This window comes from Gigantopelta aegis, chromosome 13, assembly GCF_016097555.1.
Source record: "Gigantopelta aegis isolate Gae_Host chromosome 13, Gae_host_genome, whole genome shotgun sequence".
Classification (NCBI taxonomy): Eukaryota; Metazoa; Mollusca; class Gastropoda; order Neomphalida; family Peltospiridae; genus Gigantopelta; species Gigantopelta aegis.
The window spans coordinates 31,661,053-31,685,807 of NC_054711.1; the positions used below are offsets into that span (position 1 = coordinate 31,661,053).

The 24,755-nt window shown below is 34.7% G+C and overlaps 1 protein-coding gene across 1 annotated transcript in view; it reads right to left on the minus strand.

Annotated features, from left to right (window-relative positions):
- The window catches only part of LOC121387892 (oxysterol-binding protein-related protein 6-like), a 119,138-nt gene that overhangs the window by 45,789 nt on the left and 48,594 nt on the right, over positions 1–24,755 (minus strand). Inside the window, exons 3-9 of the mRNA XM_041519123.1 lie at positions 19,685–19,912; positions 14,635–14,688; positions 13,388–13,501; positions 11,192–11,336; positions 9,465–9,587; positions 8,558–8,649; positions 1,734–1,838 (exon numbers count right to left, since the gene is read on the minus strand). Of these exons, the coding sequence (XP_041375057.1) occupies positions 1,734–1,838; positions 8,558–8,649; positions 9,465–9,587; positions 11,192–11,336; positions 13,388–13,501; positions 14,635–14,688; positions 19,685–19,912 (861 nt within the window). The remainder of the gene's footprint in view (positions 1–1,733; positions 1,839–8,557; positions 8,650–9,464; positions 9,588–11,191; positions 11,337–13,387; positions 13,502–14,634; positions 14,689–19,684; positions 19,913–24,755) is intronic.

Consider the following 24,755-nt stretch of genomic DNA (forward strand, 5'->3'; position numbering starts at 1 on the left):
GTTAACAATATGAGGTTTACAATTAGATGTTAACAATACCATGTTGACAGTATGAGGTATACAATACCATGTTGACAGTATGAGGTTTACAATACCATGTTGACAGTATGAGGTTTACAATACCATGTTAACAGTATGAGGTTTACAATACCATGTTGACAGTATGAGGTATACAATACCATGTTGACAGTATGGGGTTTACAATACCATGTTGACAGTATGAGGTTTACAATACCATGTTAACAGTATGAGGTTTACAATACCATGTTGACAGTATGAGGTATACAATACCATGTTAACAGTATGAGGTTTACAATACCATGTTAACAGTATGAGGTATACAATACCATGTTGACAGTATGAGGTATACAATACCATGTTAACAGTATGAGGTTTACAATATCATGTTGACAGTATGAGGTTTACAATACCATGTTAACAGTATGAGGTTTACAATACCATGTTAACAGTATGATGTTTATATGAAGATGTTGACATCAAAGAGGCATACACTGTTTACAGTAAGATGTTAAAAGTAAGACATTTACAAAAATGGGTTGATAATAAAAGGTTTCCAATAAGATTGTTTATGGTAAAATGTAAACAATAAGTATACTGTAAATTGTTTACAGCAAGATGTTAACAAGATGTGTGTTTTAAAGGGACATACCCTAGTTTTTAAACACTAAGGCAAATGTTTGACTATTATAGCCATTTTGGATAATTGAAATCATACTTTTACTTAGGATTTTATTGTTTACATTATCCATTTCCGTACATTCGAAGTGTTTCTGGTCATTTTTGGCGTTTTGTAATGTCACAAAATATATTTCTGACATTTTTAAAAATGCTAGTGCGTCTGAGAAGTAACAGTTATGGGAGTCGAGTTTTAGTCTATTTTTAGAGGGCATTTCATCATTTCAAAGTCACAAACATGTTTCACTCAATTGTAACTTTATCCAAATGTGTTACAGGTTTGTAGATTTACTAAACTTCGTGTTAATTTTCACGGGTTGAAACTAGGGTCTGTCCCTTTAAAATGTTAATAGGAACTTTACAATACGATGTTATGTTATGTTTACAATACGATGTTATGTTATGTTTACAATACGATGTTATGTTATGTTTACAATACGATGTTATGTTATGTTTACAATACGATGTTATGTTATGTTTACAATACGATGTTATGTTATGTTTACAATACGATGTTATGTTATGTTTACAATAAGATGTTATGTTATGTTTACAATACGATGATGTTATGTTTACAATATGATGTTATGTTATGTTTACAATACCATGTTATGTTATGTTTACAATAAGATGTTATGTTATGTTTACAATACGATGTTTAATATGTTATGTTTACAATAAGACATTTACTGTTAGATGTTATGACATTTACATTAAGATGTTACCAGTAAGACATGAACAGAAGTTTACAATAAGATGTTAACAATAAAGGTATTTTTAAATCTATTATGAAATTTTAATTTATATCATGCTGTTTACATCAAGATGTTAACAATACATTTACATGTTTAATCAAATATTTACAATAATTCTACAGTAAGGTATTTTCAAGACAAAAAGGTTTACCATAAGACGTTTACAACAAAATGTCTACCATAAACACATTGTTAACACTGAGGGACATTTCTCCAGCAACCTCTACACAAGCGTGACTCTAAAGGCAAGATGACACTAAACAACACCCGCAGTGCACTTACGGAGTCTCTTAAAGTCGGACTACCTAGCTTCGAGTCCTTTTTCTTACTACTCCGGCCAAATCCACGTCGAGATTTCTTTTTCTCACAACCTTCTGTTTCCAATAACTGGAGCATGGCAAGGAAACAAAGGGAAGGAGCATCATTATTAGCAGTGAGTTATTTCCCCTGTTGCTAAGCAAATTAGAGGTTTTAAAATCTGAACTGTTTTAATTAAATCTACATATTAGATACCAATTTCTTTTTCTCACAACCTTCTGTTTCCAATAACTGGAGTATGGCAACGAAACAAAGAGAAGTAGGCTCATTATTAGCAGTGAGTTATTTCCCGTTGCTAAGCAAATTAGAGCTTTTAAAATCTGAACTGTTTTAATTAAATCTACACATTAGATACCAATTATTTTTCTCACAACCTTCTGTTTCCAATAACTTGAATATGGCAACAAAACAAAGAGAAGTAGGCTCATTATTATTAATTTAAGTTTTTGTTTTTGTTTAAAAAAACCACTAGGGCACATCGATATATTAATCATTTTGACATACAGTTTTAGAGAAGAAACCTGCTACATTTTCCCATTAGTAGCAAGGGATCTTTTATATGCACCATTCTACAGACTAGACAGCACATACCACAGGCTTTGATATACCAGTCGTGGTACACTGGAATGAGAAATAACTCAATGGACACACCGACAGAGATCGATTGTAGAACAACGGTGCATAAGGCGAACGTTTCAGGACTGGGCTACGTCCCCCACCCCACCCTTTAAATTAATTTGAATGTATGTACTATACATGTATTATATATTTTTCTCACAATCTTCTATTTCCAATAACTGAAACATGATTAAAATACTAAGTGAAGGAGTATACCTTTTAACAGTGAATTATTTTCCCTGTTATATTATTAAGAAATTTAGGTTTTTTTAAATATATTTTTAACTGTTTAAATTAAACAGATCTACCAGAGGGTATTTTCCTCATAAACGTTTCATTTTAATGAGGAAATAAAAATATTAGTAGATATATTCTACCCACATTTCCCTTTTATTGTGCTCAGAAGTATGCAAAGCTCCTGTAATGGAATCCCTCAGTCCATCACACTTAAAGTGCCCCTATCCCCACCTTATCTTATATACAAACTAGATAAACAAACCAAAATATGTTTAACCCTAAAATACACCTTATGGTTGAGTAAGAAAAAAAGGTGCAAACTGTTTTATTAGTGAAGCCCATATTAAGCCTCAGGCTTCATTGCATTTTTGTCTCAGGCTTCATTGCATTTTTGTCCCCTGATAACAAGAGTTGTTCCCCCTGCATTACTAATATAGATTTCTATTCTGGGAAATATTGTTAAAAAGTTTATTTTGTATAACACCACCACTAGAGCATACTGTGTTATTAATCATCAGCTATTGGATTTTAAACATTTGGTGATTTTTACATATAGTCTTAGAGAGGAAACCCTTTATATGTTTCTATTAGTAACAAGGGATCTTTTATATGTACCATCCCACAGGAAGGACAGCACATACCACAGCCTTTGATATACCAATGAAGGTATGCTGCCATAATTCACTGTCAGATGTTTTGTCTACAGACGAAAAAACATTTGTTTATCAAACATTTGGTGATTTTGACATTTTTCCATTAGTAGCAAGGGATCTTTTATGTGTTCCATGTCACAGACAGGATAGCACATACCATGGCCTTGATATACCACCTCGTGGTGCACTGGCTGGGCACCTACATAAAAAAAGAGTTTGTTTTGTTTAATGACACCACTAGAGCGCCTTTATTTATTAATAATTGGCTATTGTATATCAATTAGTTGGTGATTTTGACATGTAGTCTTAGAGAGGAAACCTGCTACATTTGTCCATTAGTAGCAAGGGATCTTTTATGTGCTCCATCCCAGAATCAGAATAGCACATATCACAGCCTTTGATATACCATTTGTACTGTTCTGGCCGGAATGAAAAATAGCCCAATGGATCCAACGATGAGTAATCAGGTGAGTATTTTACCACTGGGCTACGTCCTACCCCTATCTATAGAGGAGTGCCTAGTGTTGACAATATATGGTTTCATCTTTGTCTGTAAGAGGACTGATACTTTTACAGCACATGCCAACACAGGCACCAAAATCCATTCTACAGCTTCCAGAAACAAAACGACGTCTGAATGCACAAGTGGATATGCATAGAATGATATATCAAGCAAGGAACAATAAAGCCCTTACACGCATCAAACTATATACATTTACAATGCTTAAACACCTGTTTATGTCTTACACGCATCAAACTATATACATTTACAATGCTTAAACACCTGTTTATGTCTTACACGCATCAAACTATATACATTTACAATGCTTAAACACCTGTTTATGTCTTACACGCATCAAACTATATACATTTACAATGCTTAAACACCTGTTTATGTCTTACACGCATCAAACTATATACATTTACAATGCTTAAACACCTGTTTATGTCTTACACGCATCAAACTATATACATTTACAATGCTTAAACACCTGTTTATGTCTTACACGCATCAAACTATATACATTTACAATGCTTAAACACCTGTTTATGTCTTACACGCATCAAACTATATACATTTACAATGCTTAAACACCTGTTTATGTCTTACACGCATCAAACTATATACATTTACAATGCTTAAACACCTGTTTATGTCTTACACGCATCAAACTATATACATTTACAATGCTTAAACACCTGCGTTTAAGAAAAACAGGCTTCGTAAATTCAGCCTTAAGTATTTTACAGAAATAGTGTTTAAATTATTTTGCAGTCGAAGTACATTTAACTAAAAGGTCATGATTACTAGAATGTAATGAAAAGATGTAGGGCATGTTCGCTACATACATGTATACAAAAAAAAGCACAGTAAAACCTGGTTAATCTCTTTAGTATTGGTTTCCAAAAGAAACAAGTTTCCTTTGTTTAACGACACCACTAGAGCACATTGATTTATTAATCATTGGCTATTGGATGTTAAACATTTGGTAATTTTGACATATAGTCTTAGAAAGGAAACCCACTACATTCTTCCATTAGTATCAAGGGATCTTTTATATGCACCATCCCACAGACAGGATAGCACATACCACAGCCTTTGATATACCAGTCGTGGTGCACTGGCTGGAATGAGAAATCGGGGATCGATCCCAAATCGACCACGAAACAAGCGAGCGCTTTACCACTGGTTTACGTCCCACCCTCCCAAAATAAAATGGAAAATAACTGCAGTTAATGAATTTCCAAACTACTAAATCATTTATTTGTCAGGTGTAAAGACCTCACCGTGAATAAAACATAAAGCTGACTGATTACTTGCTCCCCTAACTTAGACATTACCATATCGGAACTATATAAATCCAAGGCATATTGTCACAGACCACTGACCGATTAAATGGCCTAACAAAGTACTGCCTGAAAAACATATATTTGATTTGTGCCTAAACGTACTTTATTCAACTATCTTCTTAGCGACCCTACTCCACTTATTAAGAACATTTTGAAAAAGTAATTGAATTATGGCAATGGTCCATAATTCAAAAATTAATATTGCCAAGATGGTTGACATGGATTCCACTCCATCATGGTTCAGTTAAGGTGATGCGATAGCTAGATTTGGTTTCTAAACAGTAATGCAATTTTCATTTATTATCCATTTTTAGAGAAATAAGGTCCTTAAATCTGTGACAGTATGCCTTTAACATGCTAAAGGGAGCTAAAAATTACTTTATTTGAACTAGTCTCAGGGCAGTGATTGGGACGGAAGGAAAGAAGTTTTATTTAACGATGCACTCAAAACATTTTATTTATGGTTACATGGAAGGAAGGAAATGTTTTATTTAATGATGCATTCAACACATTTTATTAACGGTTATATGGCGTCGGACATATGGTTAAGGACCACACAGATATTGAGAGAGGAAACACGCTGTCGTCACTTCAAGGGCTACTCTTTTTGATTAGCAGCAAGTGATCTTTTATATGCACCATCCCACAGATAGGATAGTACATACCACGGCCTTTGTTACACCAGTTGTAGAGCACTGGTTGGAACGAGAAATAGACCAATAGGGCCACCGATGGGGATCGATCCTAAACCGATACCTGCAATTGGGAGCAAGATGGACAGCGAGATCTGTGTGTGGATTCAGGGAGTATTCTATCCTTTGAGGAGGTTTGAACCTATGATTCAAGCACTTCAGGCAAACGCTCTACAGACTGAACTAGGTCAAAGACCAAGGACAGGAAGAGAAGTCTAAAATGTGGAATTCTGGGAAAATGTTGAGGGTCTTTATCTATGCTGGTAACATTTCGTTTAGTATCGCATGTAGCTGTGTAAGTATTAAACATCTTTACACACTCGTGAAATGTTAAATTGTAGTTTTCAATTTTCAAACAAGAAATAGTCCCTGCCTTACTGTTACAGGTACAAAAGTTAAAATTTTGTTTAACATTTACGACACCACTGGAGCACACCACTGGAGCACACCACTGGAGCACACCACTGAAGCACCCCACTGGAGCACATCGGCTATTGGATGTCAAACATTTGCTAATTTTGACATATAGTCTTAAGAGAGAAAACCCACAATATTTTTCTATCAGTAGCCAGGGATCTTTTATATGTACCATCTCAGACAGGATAGCACATACCACGGCCTTTGATATACCACTGACTGGAAAGAGAAATAACCCAATGGTCCTACCGACAGGGATCATTGCTAGACCGACCGTGCATCAAGCAAGTGCTTTACCACTGGGCTACGGTCTGCCCCAAAGTCTTAGAGAAGAAACCTGCTACATATTTCCATTAGTAGCAAGGGATCTTTTATATGCACCATCCCACTGGTTGGAATGAGAAAAAGCCCAATCATTTGAATGGATCCACCGAGGTGGTTTGATCCTGCGACGCAAGCACCTCAAGTGAGCACTTAGCTGACTGAGATAAATCCTGCCCAGAGAATAGAGAGACAGTTCAATCAACTGGTAGAAAGGTTCCAGAAAACGAGCACTTAAGTCAGGAAATTACACAAAAATATTACCATTTTGGGGGTGATATTGCTAACTGTAGCATAGAGATCAATGAAAATTCAGTTAGTATTATGAGCCATGTGTTCAGTGTTAGATATAAAACACCTCATGCACTGACTGTACAACTGGCCGTTACTTTCTACAGTTTAATAATGAAAACTGTACAAGTTACTCTTCACTCTTTGTGATTTAACTATCACATTAACCTTTAGACTACTGGATTAATTTTTAACAAAAAACCACGTTGAGTGGGTACAAGTTTATAATTTTTACTCACATATATTCAATTAAATGTTTTATAAAAACATGAAATAAAGTTCATATATTAATCGGTAAGTATTATTTTCGTGTCTTTTTTTGTAATTTTTATTATTTTAGATCGGCTAATGGTGATTAAAATTAGGCAAAAAATAGAAAAAGTTGCATTTACTTAGGGGCATTTGTGGCCAGCTGTCCAGTATTTATGTCCATTATTCCCGATAACAGTGGTTTTCTGACCAGAATTTTTTTTTAAACCCGAACTAAGATTCATATTGCAATATTTGGTAATTTTTGTTGTTGGTAAAACGATCACATTTATTATCAAATTAGCTGTCACAATCAGCTATCGATCCCTGAAAATGACCGCGACGTGCCGCCATTGTTGTCAAGCGAAAATACTTGCCGAACTCAAAATTTCAAGGTATTTTCAAATGAAAAAATCAAAACAAAAGCCACCATTTAAAAAAAAAAATCTTTTTTCTTTAATTATATTTCCGTTTCCGGTGAGTGTCGTGTGCAAAACGGCGGGAAATATGAATTGGGGAATGCACTGTATACAGTGTACAGTATATCGACTGACGTGACATCGGGCGAGATATCTCGCCTGCAGTAGTCAGAAGGTTAAATAATAATGCAGGGGTCGAAATACTACCATCCCGACAGGTTTTTGCCAGTCCAAATAATCACGGACCGGGAGATATTTTCACCTGTCGACCCGTCAGACCATATTCATTAATTAATCATCGACTATTGGATGTCAAACATTTGGTAATTCTGACTCATAGTCATGATAGGAAACCCTCTACAGTTTTCCTAATGCAGGAAAGGATCTTTTATAACACACTTTCCCTACATACAGGATAGCACATACCACAGCCTTTGACCAGTTGTGGTGCACTGATTGGAATGAGAAAAAAAAACCAATCAGCTGAATGGATCCACCAAGGTGGTTCGATCCTGCGATGCAAGCACCTCAAGCGAGCACTCAACCGACTGAGCTAAATCCCACCCAGAGAATATAGACAGTGACGGAATGCTATTTCTAGTTCAATCAACTGGTAGAAAGGTGCTAGAAAGCTGTGCTAGAAAAACCATCTAGCACATGTCCCCTAGACGCTAATGCGCCCTTTTCATTGGTTAATCGGTCTCGTCATTTATGAGGTAGATGGCCATTGCTACCTGTTGACTACGTCATGCCGTAACCAAAGGTATTACGTGAAGTCACATAATATGTATCACTGCATGCAACCCTTCTAGTGACGTAATATATATCAGCTGAAAGAAGGAGTGATGTCGCGGTACAAAAATAAATGAAGAGTAAATTTTATAATAATTAGACCAAACTTATTCAGACTGACTGAACCAGAAACAATTTATGGTACTCGTCCTTTTGTAGATGGTTTTTCTGACACTCGTCTCCAGAAAATTAATTCTTGGAGCTCGCTATTATTACTGCTTGTGAGTGATTGTTAAACAGTGACGTACCTCGAGAGTGGGGTCACCAGACAGTGGGAGGTTCTGGATTTGATCTAGCAGGTCGCGGAGGTCACACAGCTGATTCTGGGCTTCACTGACACCTATAAAACACGGAACAAAGGAAAGGAAAGTTTAATAACGACACCTCAGCACATTTTAAATGATGGCTGGATGGAGAGAAAGAGGGAGGGGAGCCAGAAGATAGGGGACAGTAAGACAGAGAGAGAGAGGAGGGGTAGAGAGAGAGGGGGGGGAGGGAGGGGAGACAGAAGAAGTGAGAGAGGGGAGGTGCACTGGTCTAAAACAGGCATTGATTTTCAAGACTGACCTTACCCATAGTCCACTGTAAAACAGGCATCTGTTGTGAGAATGGCCTTACCCTTATTGCACTGGGCTAAAACAGGTACCTATTTTAAAAATGACTGTACCCTAATTGCAAGGGTCTATAGCAGGTATCTGTTTTAAGAATGGCCTGACCCTTACTGCACTGGTCTAAAACAGGTATCGGTTATGAGAATGGTCTTACCATTACTGCACTGGTCTATAACAGGTACCTATTTTGAAAATGGCCGTATCCTTATTGCACTGGTCTAATACAGGTACCTATTTTTAAAATGGCTTCACCCTTATTGCACTGGTCTAAAACAGGTATCTGTTATGACAATGGCCTTACCCTATTGCACTGGTCTTAAACAGGTACCTATTTTGAAAATGGCCTTACCCTTATTGCACTGGTCTAATACAAGTACCTATTTTTAAAATGGCTTCACCCTTATTGCACTGGTCTACAACAGGTATCTGTTATGACAATGGCCTTACCCTATTGCATTGGTTTTAAACATGTACCTTTTTTTTAAATGGCCTTACCCTTATTGCACTGGTCTAAAACAGGTATCGGTTATGACAATGGCCTTACCCTTATTGCACTGGTCGAAGCCTGCAGTGTCCAGCACCCAGGCTGCTACGCGACCGTGACCCGGTGCCTTGAAGCTGGTCTGCCGTATTACATCCTTTTTCAAGCTCTCGGCAATATTTGGCGCTAAATAAATAATAAACATTAATAAATAATGCATAAAAAACAGCAAACTGAATACAGTGTTAAAACATGTACACGAGAATTTCACGTGGAGTCGATTGCTTCTCCTGATAAAAAACAGCAAACTGAATACAGTGTTAAAACATGTACACGAGAATTTCACGTGGAGTCGATTGCTTCTCCTGATAAAAAACAGCAAACTGAATACAGTGTTAAAACATGTACACAAGAATTTCACGTGGAGTCGATTGCTTCTCCTGATAAAAAACAGCAAACTGAATACAGTGTTAAAACATGTACACAAGAATTTCACGTGGAGTCATTGCTTCTCCTGATAAAAAACAGCAAACTGAATACAGTGTTAAAACATGTACACGAGAATTTCACGTGGAGTCATTGCTTCTCCTGATAAAAAGATAAAATTGTTTGACTTTGGTACAACATCAGGGGCGGGACGTAGCCCAGTGGTAACGCACCCGCTTGATGCACGGTCAGTCTAGGATCGATCCCCGTCAGTGGGCCGGCCCATTGCACCATTTCTTGTTCTAGCCAGTGCACCACGGCTGATGCACGGTCAGTCTAGGATCGATCCCCGTCAGTGGGCCGGCCCATTGCACCATTTCTTGTTCTAGCCAGTGCACCACGGCTGATGCACGGTCAGTCTAGGATCGATCCCCGTCAGTGGGCCGGCCCATTGCACCATTTCTTGTTCTAGCCAGTGCACCACGGCTGATGCACGGTCAGTCTAGGATCGATCCCCATCAGTGGGCCGGCCCATTGCACCATTTCTTGTTCTAGCCAGTGCACCACGGCTGATGCACGGTCAGTCTAGGATCGATCCCCGTCAGTGGGCCGGCCCATTGCACCATTTCTTGTTCTAGCCAGTGCACCACGGCTGATGCACGGTCAGTCTAGGATCGATCCCCGTCAATGGGCCGGCCCATTGCACCATTTCTTGTTCTAGCCAGTGCACCACGGCTGCTATATCAATGGCCATGGCATGTGCCATCCATGTCTGTGGGATGGTACATATAAAAGATCCATTGCTACTAATGGAATAATGTAGCGGGTTTCCTCTCTAAGACTATATGTCAGAATTACCAAATGTTTGACATCCAATAGACGATGATTAATAACTCAATGTGCTCCAGTGGAGTCATTAAAAATAAAAATAACTAACTAGTGGGGGTATAATGTAACAGATTTAGTACTTGATCAGTTCATATACTTGTAAAGTGATGAAAAGAAAAAATGTATCTGTTTCCCAACACTAATTTGTATTGACGATGGTAGATATAGCACTTGCTTGAGATGCTTGGGCCACAGGATCGAACCCCCATAGCAGACCCAGGGTTCAAACTTAACAACAGCACCGACGGCAATTGCCATCATTGTAATATGAATTGCTGTAGTAAATAATTTAGATAATTTGTATCTAATTTTCATTATTATTCATACTTATCTAGTGCCAGCACAACCAAAATGCTACACAGCTACAGTCATGTCCCTCACTGATGAATTGTCTCCCCTGCAAGGGTAGACGAAGAACGTTGTTTGCAGTCGTCCACTGCCAAGAAAGTGATTTTGAGTTCTCTAAATAAACTTACAATTAAGAGGTAAATCTTGAACAGGGGGGGTAATCCCAGTGAGTCTTGGCGACTCTTTCGTTCCATATGCAATCTCATGCTGTCTGTACAAGCGGTGGTGTCGCAACCGTGACAACCATTCTTCAAATGCTCGACTGTCTTTCACCTAAGAATAATTAAATGCAGTGTTAAAAAATACATATACATGTACTAAACAGCGTTAAAAGATATTTCAGGGCTGAAGGTGAGAAGTATACAAACTTCACATACTTCACAAATTTATTTTGTGCAAGAATATATACTACAAGACAGCGCAGCGGCTGAGTGGTAAGTTCTTTCGCAAAATAAACGAGTGCAATAAATAGGAAGGGAAAACAATGTATGTGAAGTTCTGTATTTATTACATACCTTCGTTTATGTTTTGCAAAAATGGTTTTTAATTTAACATCATAACAACTTTCTTAAATTTATGATTAATACTCCTTTCATGGATTCAGTTAACATTAAGAATCATACTCTGCGGCAGCCTTGTGTAATGTTGCAAATACGATGTGACATAATTTCAAAGTTCCGGTCCAGATTGCACATATGTGATACAAATTTATCACACGGTTTGAAAATGTCTTTATCACTATAGTTAGACTGAACAAGTATGTAATAAAAACAATTACAGGGAACAGTTTTTTGATGAACTGTCTCTTTAATACCCACTGGGTTTTTAAACAATATACAGTCAAACCTGTCCTAGCAGTAACCTGTATTCAGCGGCCACTTTTTCCCCTCCCAAACGATTTACAACGTAAATGCACCTGTAATAAGCGGTCACCTGTCTAACGCGGCCACCCAAATCGGATCCCAAATCACTAAAATACTTGTATTAAGCGGCCACAGTAAATGTTTACTATTATATGAAAGGGATATTTAACAAAAGTGATACGGTGCAGCAAATAACCAATCTTCTCACCTTCAGGAATACTAGTATCCATTCAGTCCCGACATCTCTATTGTGTATCAATTAAGAAAGTATGATTCTAGAATGCATCTAATTGCCTCTGGGCAGGCTACGCTTGACATATGTAGATTCACTTACTATGACAATACACCGCATGAAGTAGAAATTAAATAATTAAACAGAAAGAGAAAACAAACTTGTTGAGAACTGTTAATTTAATACATTCCAGTTGCAGTTTTTCCTGAATGAGGCGACATGTCAAAAGTTTATTTATAGTAAACTGTGAAGCACACATCCATTAATTAGCAGTACAGACGCTAAAACAAGAAACAACAACAAATGTTTTAAAGACTATATGTCACAACCTGTAATCAGCAGCCACCTGTCTTAAGTGGCCACTTTTATCTACTCCCTTGTGTGACCGCTTAAGACAGGTTTGACTGTACGTTATTTTTATTTTTTTACTCTGATCTGGTACTTGTATATCTGATCTTTTGAAAAGTATACGTTATTATTATTATTATTATTATTATTATTATTTATACTCTGGGGTGGCATATCTAATCTTCTTAACAGTTTACATATATTAATTTTATTTTTAGTAATTATATTATTTATACTTTGATGTGGTATATCTGATCTATTAAACAATACACTTATTATATTAATTCTATTTTAAGTAATTATATTATTTATACTTTGATGTCATATATCTGATCTGTTAAACAGTACACATATTATACCAATTCTATTTTCAGTTATTATATTATTTATACTTTGATGTGGTATATCTGATCTATTAAACAGTGAACAAATTCAACTAATTCTATTTTCAGTAATTATATCATTTATATTTTGATGTGGTATATCTGATCTATTAAACAGTACACATATTATATTTAAATTGAATGCTATTTTCAATTATTATATTATTTATACTTTGATGTGGTATATCTGATCTATTAAACAGTACACATATTATATTTAAATTTAATGCTATTTTCAGTTCTTATATTATTTATACTTTGATGTGATATATCTGATCTATTAAACAGTACACATATTATATTAATTATATTTTCAGTAATTATATCAGTTATACTTTGATGTGGTATATCTGATCTATTAAACAGTACACATATTATATTTATATTTAATTCTATTTTCAGTTATTATATTATTTATACTTTGATGTGGTATATCTGATCTATTAAACAGTACACATATTAAACTAATTCTATTTTCAGTTATTATATTATTTATACTTTGATGTGGTATATCTGATCTTCAGCATCGATTTGGATTCGTCTCCTCGGTCGTTTGAAAGTCAACACAGACAGCCCTAGATCGATGACACCGTGGTATTTTCCCTTCTGAATCTGTCAAACAACAAAAACCAGTTATGTAGAAAACAGTCAGGTGAGGCAGCAGTAATGTCTGCCGTGTGGAAACCCAATAATGCGGGGTTAGCTCTGTGCAAGTAATTTTTTTTTGCCAAATTATGATATCTATCAAACTCAACGTGGAAACCCTATAATGCAGGGTTAGCTCTGTGCAAGTACAAAAATTTGCCAAATTATGATGTCTATCAAACTCCACGTGGAAACCCTATAATGTGGAGTTAGCTCTGTGCAAGTACAAAAATTTGCCAAATTATGATGTCTATCAAACTCCACGTGGAAACCCTATAATGTGGAGTTAGCTCTGTGCAAGTACAAAAATTTGCCAAATTATGATGTCTATCAAACTCCAAGTGGAAATCCTATAATGTGGAGTTAGCTCTGTGCAAGTACAAAAATTTGCCAAATTATGATATCTATCAAACTCCACGTGGAAGCTCTGTGCGAGTAACACCATTCGCCAAATTATGATATCTATCAAACTTACATAAAATTATGTGGCCAAATAAAAATAAAATTAGTCAATTGTTTTTAGAATTCACAATAGGCAAGTTCCAGAGTCAGACAAACAATGTTTAATTATCAGGCCTTTGAAAATTGCAAGAATTTTTCGCGCACTGAATTTCTAACATCATTTACACGGTCATGACAGGTTACATAAAAACAAAATGGGTTACCTAAATTTGTTTTTGTGTAACCCGTACAGGGTTTCTGCCAGAGGGTAAAGCGGGTATTGCGGTATACCCAAATTTTTGGCAGATTTAATTTGTTTAAGTTAACCTTTTGACAAAATTAATTACTCTTATCATTACTGTATGATTTTGTTAACCCTAATACCTAACCGTAACCCATTTTCTTTCTGGGGGGAGGCCCCCATACCCCCTACTGACTGTGGTTGCATTCAATTCCATAGTGCCATACCGAAAACTTTCTTTCTGGCAGAAACACTGCAATATATAGTGAACGCAACTGTTCTCAGAGGCCTGTTTATGAAAATATTCTAATTACGTCTCTTAGCAGTTCACTAATATGGCAACGGACAAGGTGAGTACATGCATATTTTGTTTTGTAATTAAAACCAATAGAAGAAATCTTAAGCATTAAGCACTTACATCGTGTGGCGATTTTGCATAAGTTAGTATTCCTTTATCCACAACAAAGAATCTCTGTAAAAAGAAAAAATAATAAAATAACTGTACTGTACACATGTAAATTACAGTACATCTTCTGTAATGTTCATGTAAACAGAACAGTGTATATACATTTGGTGCAAAAAACTGATAATTTTCTCTATTAATTCTGATAACTACAATCAACGTGTATATGTATATGTCTATGTACTCCTTTAATAATAATAACTGATAATTTTCTCTATCAATTCTGATAACTACAATGTACGTGTATATGTAAAGGTGTATGTACTCCTTTAATAATAATAACTGATAATAATCTCTATCAATTCTGATAACTACAATGTACATGTATATGTAAATGTGTATGTACTCCTTTAATAATAATAACTGATAATTTTCTCTATCAATTCTGATAATTACAATGAACGTGTATATGTAAATGTATATGTACTCCTTTAATAATAATAACTGATAATTTTCTTTATCAATTCTGATAACTACAATGTACATGTATATGTACTCCTTTAATAATAATAACTGATAATTTTCTTTATCAATTCTGATAACTACAATGTACATGTATATGTACTCCTTTAATAATAACAACTGATAATTTTCTCTATCAATTCTGATAACTACAATGAACGTGTATATGTCAATGTACTCCTTTAATAATAATAACTGATAATTTTCTCTATCAATTCTGATAACTACAACGAACGTGTATATGTAAATGTACTCCTTTAATAATAATAACTGATAATTTTCTCTATCAATTCTGATAACTACAATGTACATGTATATGTAAATGTACTCCTTTAATAATAATAACTCATAATTTTCTCTATCAATTCTGATAATTACAATGAACATGTATATGTAAATGTAAATGTACTACTTTAATAATAATAACTGATAATTTTCTCCATCAATTCTGATAACTACAATGTACATGTATATGTAAATGTACTCCTTTAATAATAATAACTGATAATTTTCTCTATCAATTCTGATAACTACAATGAACGTGTATATGTAAATGTATATGTACTCCTTTAATAATAATAACTGATAATTTTCTCTATCAATTCTGATAACTACAATGTATATGTAAATGTGTATGTACTCCTTTAATAATAACTGATAATTTTCTCTATCAATTCTGATACCTACAAAGTACGTGTATATGTAAATGTGTATGTACTCCTTTAATAATAATAACTGATAATTTTCTCTATCAATTCTGATAACTACAATGAACGTGTATATGTAAATGTACTCCATTAATAATAATAACTGATAATTTTCTCTATTAATTCTGATAACTACAATGTACGTGTATATGTAAATGTACTCCTTTAATAATAATAACTGATAATTTTCTCTATCAATTCTGATAACTACAATGTACATGTATATGTACTCCTTTAATAATAATAACTGATAATTTTCTCTATCAATTCTGATAACTACAATGAACGTGTATATGTAAATGTACTCCTTTAATAATAATAACTGATAATTTTCTCTATCAATTCTGATAACTACAATGAACGTGTATATGTAAATGTATATGTACTCCTTTAATAATAATAACTGATAATTTTCTCTATCAATTCTGATAACTACAATGTATATGTAAATGTGTATGTACTCCTTTAATAATAATAACTGATAATTTTCTCTATCAATTCTGATACCTACAAAGTACGTGTATATGTAAATGTGTATGTACTCCTTTAATAATAATAACTGATAATTTTCTCTATCAATTCTGATAACTACAATGAACGTGTATATGTAAATGTACTCCATTAATAATAATAACTGATAATTTTCTCTATTAATTCTGATAACTACAATGTACGTGTATATGTAAATGTACTCCTTTAATAATAATAACTGATAATTTTCTCTATCAATTCTGATAACTACAATGTACATGTATATGTACTCCTTTAATAATAATAACTGATAATTTTCTTTATCAATTCTGATAACTACAATGAACGTGTATATGTAAATGTACTCCTTTAATAATAATAACTGATAATTTTCTCTATCAATTCTGATAACTACAATGTACATGTATATGTAAATGTACTCCTTTAATAATAATAACTGACAATTTTCTCTATCAATTCTGATAACTACAATGTACCTGTATATGTAAATGTGTATGTACTCCTTTAATAATAATAACTGATAATTTTATCTATCAATTCTGATAACTACAATGAACGTGTATATGTAAATGTACTCCTTTAATAATAATAATTGATAATTTTCTCTATCAATTCTGATAACTACAATGTACGTGTATATGTAAATGTGTATGTACTCCTTTAATAATAATAACTGATAATTTTATCTATCAATTCTGATAACTACAATGAACGTGTATATGTAAATGTACTCCTTTAATAATAATAACTGATAATTTTCTCTATCAATTCTGATAACTACAATGTACATGTATATGTAAATGTACTTCTTTAATAATAATAACTGATAATTTTCTCTATCAATTCTGATAATTACAATGAACATGTATATGTAAATGTATATGTACTCCTTTAATAATAACTGATAATTTTTTCTATCAATTTTGATAACTACAATGAACGTGTATATGTAAATGTATATGTACTCCTTTAATAATAATAACTGATAATTTTCTCTATCAATTCTGATAATTACAATGTACGTGTATATGTAAATGTATATGTACTCCTTTAATAATAATAACTGATCATTTTCTCTATCAATTCTGATAATTACAATGTACATGTATATGTAAATGTACTTCTTTAATAATAATAACTGATAATTTTCTCTATCAATTCTGATAATTACAATGAACATGTATATGTAAATGTATATGTACTCCTTTAATAATAATAACTGATCATTTTCTCTATCAATTCTGATAATTACAATGAACGTGTATATGTAAATGTATATGTACTCCTTTAATAATAATAACTGATAATTTTTTCTATCAATTTTGATAACTACAATGAACGTGTATATGTAAATGTATATGTACTCCTTTAATAATAATAACTGATAATTTTCTCTATCAATTCTGATAATTACAATGTACGTGTATATGTAAATGTATATGAACTCCTTTAATAATAATAACTGATCATTTTCTCTATCAATTCTGATAATTACAATGTACATGTATATGTACTCCTTTAATAATAATAACTGATAATTTTCTCTATCAATTCTGATAATTACAATGTATGTGTATATGTAAATGTACTCCTTTAATAATAATATAAGAGTGTAACTTATCCCGTCCACCTGTCAACGACCTTTAAATTCTATTTAAAAAACAACAACATGTTTTGGTATTAAAAAATCCTGAATCCATGCCTGTGTTGAAAGGAAATTTAAATATATATGTTCTAAATAAAATGCTTGCACTTGTTTATTAATGTATGCATCACATCAGCCAGCAACAAGTACCTAGTAGGTAGCAGTTGGTTTAGAAAGTGTTAATTTCAGTGGAAAACTGGGCTTTGTGAAATCTGCAGGTGTGTATAGGTCATCGTCATGGAAAAGGGTATGAAGGATAAAATTACTTACCCTAAAATCTTGGAAATTAATGGATATATTTTTTTTATTTTAAGGCAGATGATATTCATCAAGCTTTGGAAATAAAAAATAACTTTGTCTTTGGGGAACGTAACCCAGTGGTAAAGCGCTCACTTGATGCACGGTCGGTGTGGGATCGATCCCCATCGGTGGGCCCATTTGGCTATTTCTCGTTCCAGCCATTGCACCACGACTGGTATATCAAAGGCCATGGTATGTGCTATCTTGTCAGGGGGAAAGTGCATATAAAAGATCCTTTGCTGCATAAGGAAAGATGTAGCGGGTTTCCTCTGATGACTACAAGTCAGAATTACCAAATGTTTGACATCCAATAGCCGATGATTGATTAATCAATGTGCTCTAGTGGTGGCATTAAACAAAACAAAACATAAACAAAAAAATAAACTGTCTTTGGGGTATGGTGCTGATTACCGGAGTCTACAAACCTAGCTGATAAAATTCTGATGCCCTTTCATGGTCCATTCCTTGATGTGGTGAGGGGGCTTGTATGTCTCAATGACCCAGAGAGCTATGCCAGAAGGAGTTTCGGCTCCTGTTAGGGATATCCAAGCTGGATTGGTCGATGGGAAGACCATTCCTTGCCAGGGCGAGGGGGCTTGTATGTCTCAATGACCCAGAGAGCTATGTCAGAAGGAGTTTCAGCTCCTGATAGGGACACCCAAGCTGGATTGGTCAATGGGTAGACCATTCCTGCCATGGCGAGGGGGCTTGTATGTCTCAATGACCCAGAGAGCTATGCCAGCAGGAGTTTCGGCTCCTGTTAGGGATATCCAAGCTGGATTGGTCGATGGGAAGACCATTCCTGCCATGGCAAGGGGGCTTGTATGCCTCAATGACCCAGAGAGTTATGCCAGCAGGAGCTTTGGCTTCTGTTAGGGACACCCAAGCTGGACTGGTCAATGGGTAGATACTGGACTATAGACCAAGGGTGAAGTAACTAACAGAAACCTGGAGTGCTGAAGTCAGAGGTATTGGGCCACACGGCATACTCTAATAGACACTTTTGGACAATAAAATGCCTCAATGTGTAGCAGAGTTTCTAGAATTTTTATAAAATCCTCTAGTGATCAGTGATTTTTTTTAATTTACTAGCCACGATTAAAATTTCACTAGCCCTACTTTACTTTAAGTTAATACAATTTACTAATTAATAGTGATAATTGGATATTTCACTTAAAGAGTGAGATAGAGCTTAAAAACACTAACATTGGGGTGGGGGCAGGATATTGACTGCAGCATTTGACAAACAAATTTCACTAGTCATCGGGCATGGCAATAGTAGTTATTTACTAGCCCAAAAATTGAATATCACTAGCCATGGGAGTGGGGCTACCATAACCTAGACATTCTGATATAGTCAAGCGAACGAAAAGAAGAAGAAGAAGAAATTCTGACGTACCTTGTGCCATCCCTTGAGAGGCCACTTCCTGCGTTTGAGGAGGAATCCTTGGTACTTGTCGGGCTTGTCCTCGCACACCTGCCCCTCCTTGAGTCCCTCCAGGATCTCCCACTCCTGGCGCGACTTCCGGTTCTTCCGTTTCCGCGTCGTCGGCTTCGTGATGACCGACGCGGTGGTCGCGTTCTCCACCGCGGTGCTCGACATCGATCCATTGTCATCGTTAGAATCCTGAAATAACGGTAAATATGACAGAAATAAATACAGATAAACATTGTAATGATGTTAACCCATTGTCGTCGTTAGAATCCTGAAATAACAGTAAATATGACAGAAATAAATACAGATAAACATTGTAATGATGTTAACCCACTGTCTTCGTTAGAATACTGAAATAACAGTAAATATGACAGAAATAAATACAGATAAACACTGTAATGTTAACCCACTGTCGTCGTTAGAATACTCAAATAACAGTAAATATGACAGAAATAAATACAGATAAACATTGTAATGATGTTAACCCACTGTCGTCGTTAGAATCCTGAAATAACAGTAAATATCATAGAAATAAATACAGATAAACACTGTAATGATGTTAAGACATTGTTTTCGTTAGAATACTGAAATAACAGTAAATATGACAGAAATAAATACAGATAAACATTGTAATGTTAACCCACTGTCGTCGTTAGAATCCTGAAATAACAGTAAATATGATAGAAATAAATACAGATAAACACTGTAATGATGTTAAGACATTGTTTTCGTTAGAATACTGAAATAACAGTAAATATGACAGAAATAAATACAGATAAACATTGTAATGATGTTAACCCACTGTCGTCGTTAGAATACTGAAATAACAGTAAATATGACAGAAATAAATACAGATAAACACTGTAATGTTAACCCACTGTCGTCGTTAGAATCCTGAAATAACAGTAAATATGATAGAAATAAATACAGATAAACACTGTAATGATGTTAAGACATTGTTTTCGTTAGAATACTGAAATAACAGTAAATATGACAGAAATAAATACAGATAAACATTGTAATGATGTTAACCCATTGTCATCGTTAGAATACTGAAATAACAGTAAATATGACAGAAATAAATACAGATACATTATAACGAATTAAAGATTGTTCAAAGGTAAATACTGAAATAACAGTAAATATGACAGAAATAAATACAGATACATTATAACGAATTAAAGATTGTTCAAAGGAAATGTTTTATTTAACGATACACTCAACACATTTTATTTATGGTTACATGGCATCACACATATGGTTAAGGACCACACAGATATTGAGAGAGAAAACCCACTGTTGCCACTTCATGGGCCACTCTTTTCGATTAGCAGCAAGGGATCTTTTATATGCACCATCCCACAGACAGGATAATACATACCATGGCCTTTATTTATACCAGTAGTGGAGCAATGGCTGGAACGAGAAATAGCCCAATGGGACCACCGACGGGGATCGATCCTAAACCAACCGCGCATCAAGCGAGCTCTTTACCACTGGGCTACATCCCGCCCCAGGGGAGTATATACCTGTAGCTGGACTCGCGTATGGAGGGTCCGTGGTTCAAATGTCCTATTTGGAAGCTGACGTTGAATTATCTATTACACTATTATGGCACCGTGATCATATCGATTTTAGTAACTTATGGAATGAAAAATTAATACTCAATGCGTCCTTCAGGCTTCAGTCAATATTTGGTTTTTTGCCATCCATGAAGCATTATCCCAGTGTCTTAAAGGGACACACTAGTTTTTAAACACTACGGCATATTTTTCACTATTAGAGCCGTTTTTGATAACTGAAATCAAACATTACTTATATTTTATTGTTTAGATTATCCATTTCCATACAACTGAAGTGTTTCTGGTTATCCTGGTGTTTCTAATACCACAAAAAATATTTTTCATATTTAAAAAAATGCACGTTCATCTGAGAAATAACTATTATGGAGTCAAGTTTTAGTCTATTTTTAACGATATATCACCGTTTCAACTTCACAGACTCTTGTTTCTCTCTCTTGTAACGTCATCCAAATGTGTTACAGGTTTGTAGATTAACCAAACTTGGTGTCCAGTTTTTACAGGTTGAAACTAGGATCTGTCCCTTTAACTGCTTTATTACACCAAGTAAATCAATAATAATTGTCATAGAAAATGTACAAATTATATACATGTAATGAAGCAAGCAAACTCTGTGTCTGTTCACCAGGGCATCATAATATGTGATACATGCTATCTTTAATGTGTTATTGTGTTCACCATGACATACAATATTATTTGTACAAAATAAGGGGGCTTTTTGCATGAAAATCAATGGTTGTATAGAAATAAATGTATATTTAATCAGCTACTATGTATTGTTAAATTTGAAATGTAAGAAGCACAGTGAAACCTCTGTAAACCGGACATCCAGAAGACCAGGTAAAATGTCAGTTTACCAGAGGTGTCCGGTTTTCAGGGGTCTGCATTTATGTAACTAACTTCCATTCTCCACTAAATAGGGAATGTTATAAAAGTGTTAACATTTTGCATTTATGTGGCATTTAGAAAAATAATACACTTATTAATGTATGAATAATTTTAAGTTTATCATCGAGCGATAGTTCAACACTGCGAAGTTTAGCTTGACATTCTGTTATGTTGAAAATCGATATGAAAATAAATCATTACTAACATCTGTTTGATCATGCAAGCCAACGTCACTTTTGCTTACACTTTATTTCAATAAATAAATGTTTTTAAAAGATAACAAATTCACACAATAGGAAAACAGTGAATTAAATTCATTGTTATTTTTGTCGATCTTTGAAGCAAATCATGAGACGTTTGTGAAGGAACATATACACCGTAAATCACATTTGTAACTTAATACAAACACCTAAACCAAACCTGAACTCAGCCTATGTTAAGCAAAATTACAACACATTGCACATGTTAATTAAATAGCAAAGCTGGCGATGGGTTTTTCAATTGTTTCTTGCCATGCTGCCAACCTTGCTTACTCAGCAGTGTGTAACAGTGATCACAATGATAACAGCGAGCATGCACATATCACGTGTTCGCAGACAGGTAATCCGACCGGAGTGATATTAGGAGCAGTTAGTGGCACCACATTGATTGGTATTGGTTTGACGTCCTTCTTTTCAAGGTGAAGATTTACACTAAATTGACACATTGGGACAGAATTGTTTGTCAGGGACCCGTTCCACAAAGCGATCTTAGCCTTAAGATCACCTTAAGTGCATAGCTACGTTATGCTTTAAGATGATCTTAGTGCTAACATCACTTCGTGGAACAGGGCCCTGGTGTTCAGTTTAGAGGGGTTTCCAGTTTAGAGGGGTTTCCAGTTTAGAGGGGTACAATTTAGTGTTAAAAGTTGCATAAATCATGAGACGGTGGAAAATGTTCGGTTTAGAGGGGGTCTGGTTTAGAGACAGGGTCCGGTGTTGAGTAGTTTCACTGTACATGTATAAGCTACTCCATAAAACAAGTATTCTGAGAGTGTTGCTAAAGCAATAGATATCTCCTGACTTAAAGGGCCATAACTGTCATAAATGGTTAAATCACTATGAAGGAAGGAAATGTTTTATTTAACGATGCACTCAACACATTTTATTTATGGTTATATGGCGTCGGACATATGGTTAAGGACCACACAGATATTGAGAGAGGAAACCTGCTGTCACCACTTCATGGGCTACTCTTTTCGATTAGCAGCAAGGGATCTTTTATATACACCATCCCACAGACAGGACAGTACATGTCATGGCCTTTGTTACACCAGTTGTGGAACACTGGCTGGCAGCATATGTGGCAGCAGCGGGTTTCCTCTAAAGAATGACCATATGTTTGACGTCCAATAGCCGATGATAAGATAAAAATCAATGTGCTCTAGAGGCGTTGTTCAATGAAACAAACTTTACTTTATTTTCGTTAAAGTTGGTACTCTTTTTTTTAATGCTTGTGGGGTATGGGGGGTTTTCTCTTTTTTTTCTTTTTATATCTTATTTTGAATCAATTTAGCTACAACTTCCACGAAAGAAAATCTTCTAGCCAGCGAACAATCACGAGGAGGATTACTTCTGGCTCGTTGCACGCAGTCGAAAATCTAATCACCAACAAAGCAATAAAAAAAATGTAACGGACACCATCCAGGTATCTTGTGGGGATACAGTTATAGATTTTCTCCATGTCGCTCATTAATAACACAATTGATGAACTCAATTAACAACTTGTATGGTCCTCAATCATACCTGTTTAAACTAGGCTGGTGAAGCAATTACCTCAAATCCAAGTCATCATAGCATGGATTATTTCTCCCTTTTTTTTTGGGAGCGATGATGATAATAATACAAAATGGTATATCGTTAATAACAAATCTAAATTGGCTTTGAAGCCAAATTTCAACCAAACTGAATGCAAAATGGTATTCCAAAAATGATTGCTAGAAAGTGGATGCTTGTGTTTTCCTAAATTTAACTGATACCCAAACAATATTTTTTTCGATGTACATTTTTTTTTAAAGGTACATGTATATAGACTTCAAATTTTATTCAATTATGTTTTAAAGTTTGATAATTTTTGTAGCAGTTTATACATATTAATAACAATTCGAAGGCTTGATCAAAATCACATTTAAATGGCATATCCTAAAAGCATTCTCAGAGTGCTGATATTTAGAACAATACACATCCACTACTGGGCCTAAATTTGTTTTGTATCTCCCAAGTTCAAGGGCCATAACTCAGTCTCATCGGGAAAAAAATGGGTACGTTGTCATGAAAGTCATAAAGCTATACACAAATTGCGTTATGAAAAAGAAAGTCTGAAAAACAATTTTTATATCTCTTAAGTTCAAGGGCTATAACTCTGTGAAAAATGGGTTAATCACCATAAATGTCAATATTGATCTGTAACCATGCATGATAAAGCTATGTACTAAATTTCAATATTTCAAGGAATTATGAAAAAAAGTCTGGAAACATATATGTGGGACAGTCAGATGGACAGACAGACAGATAGACTGAAACACATAA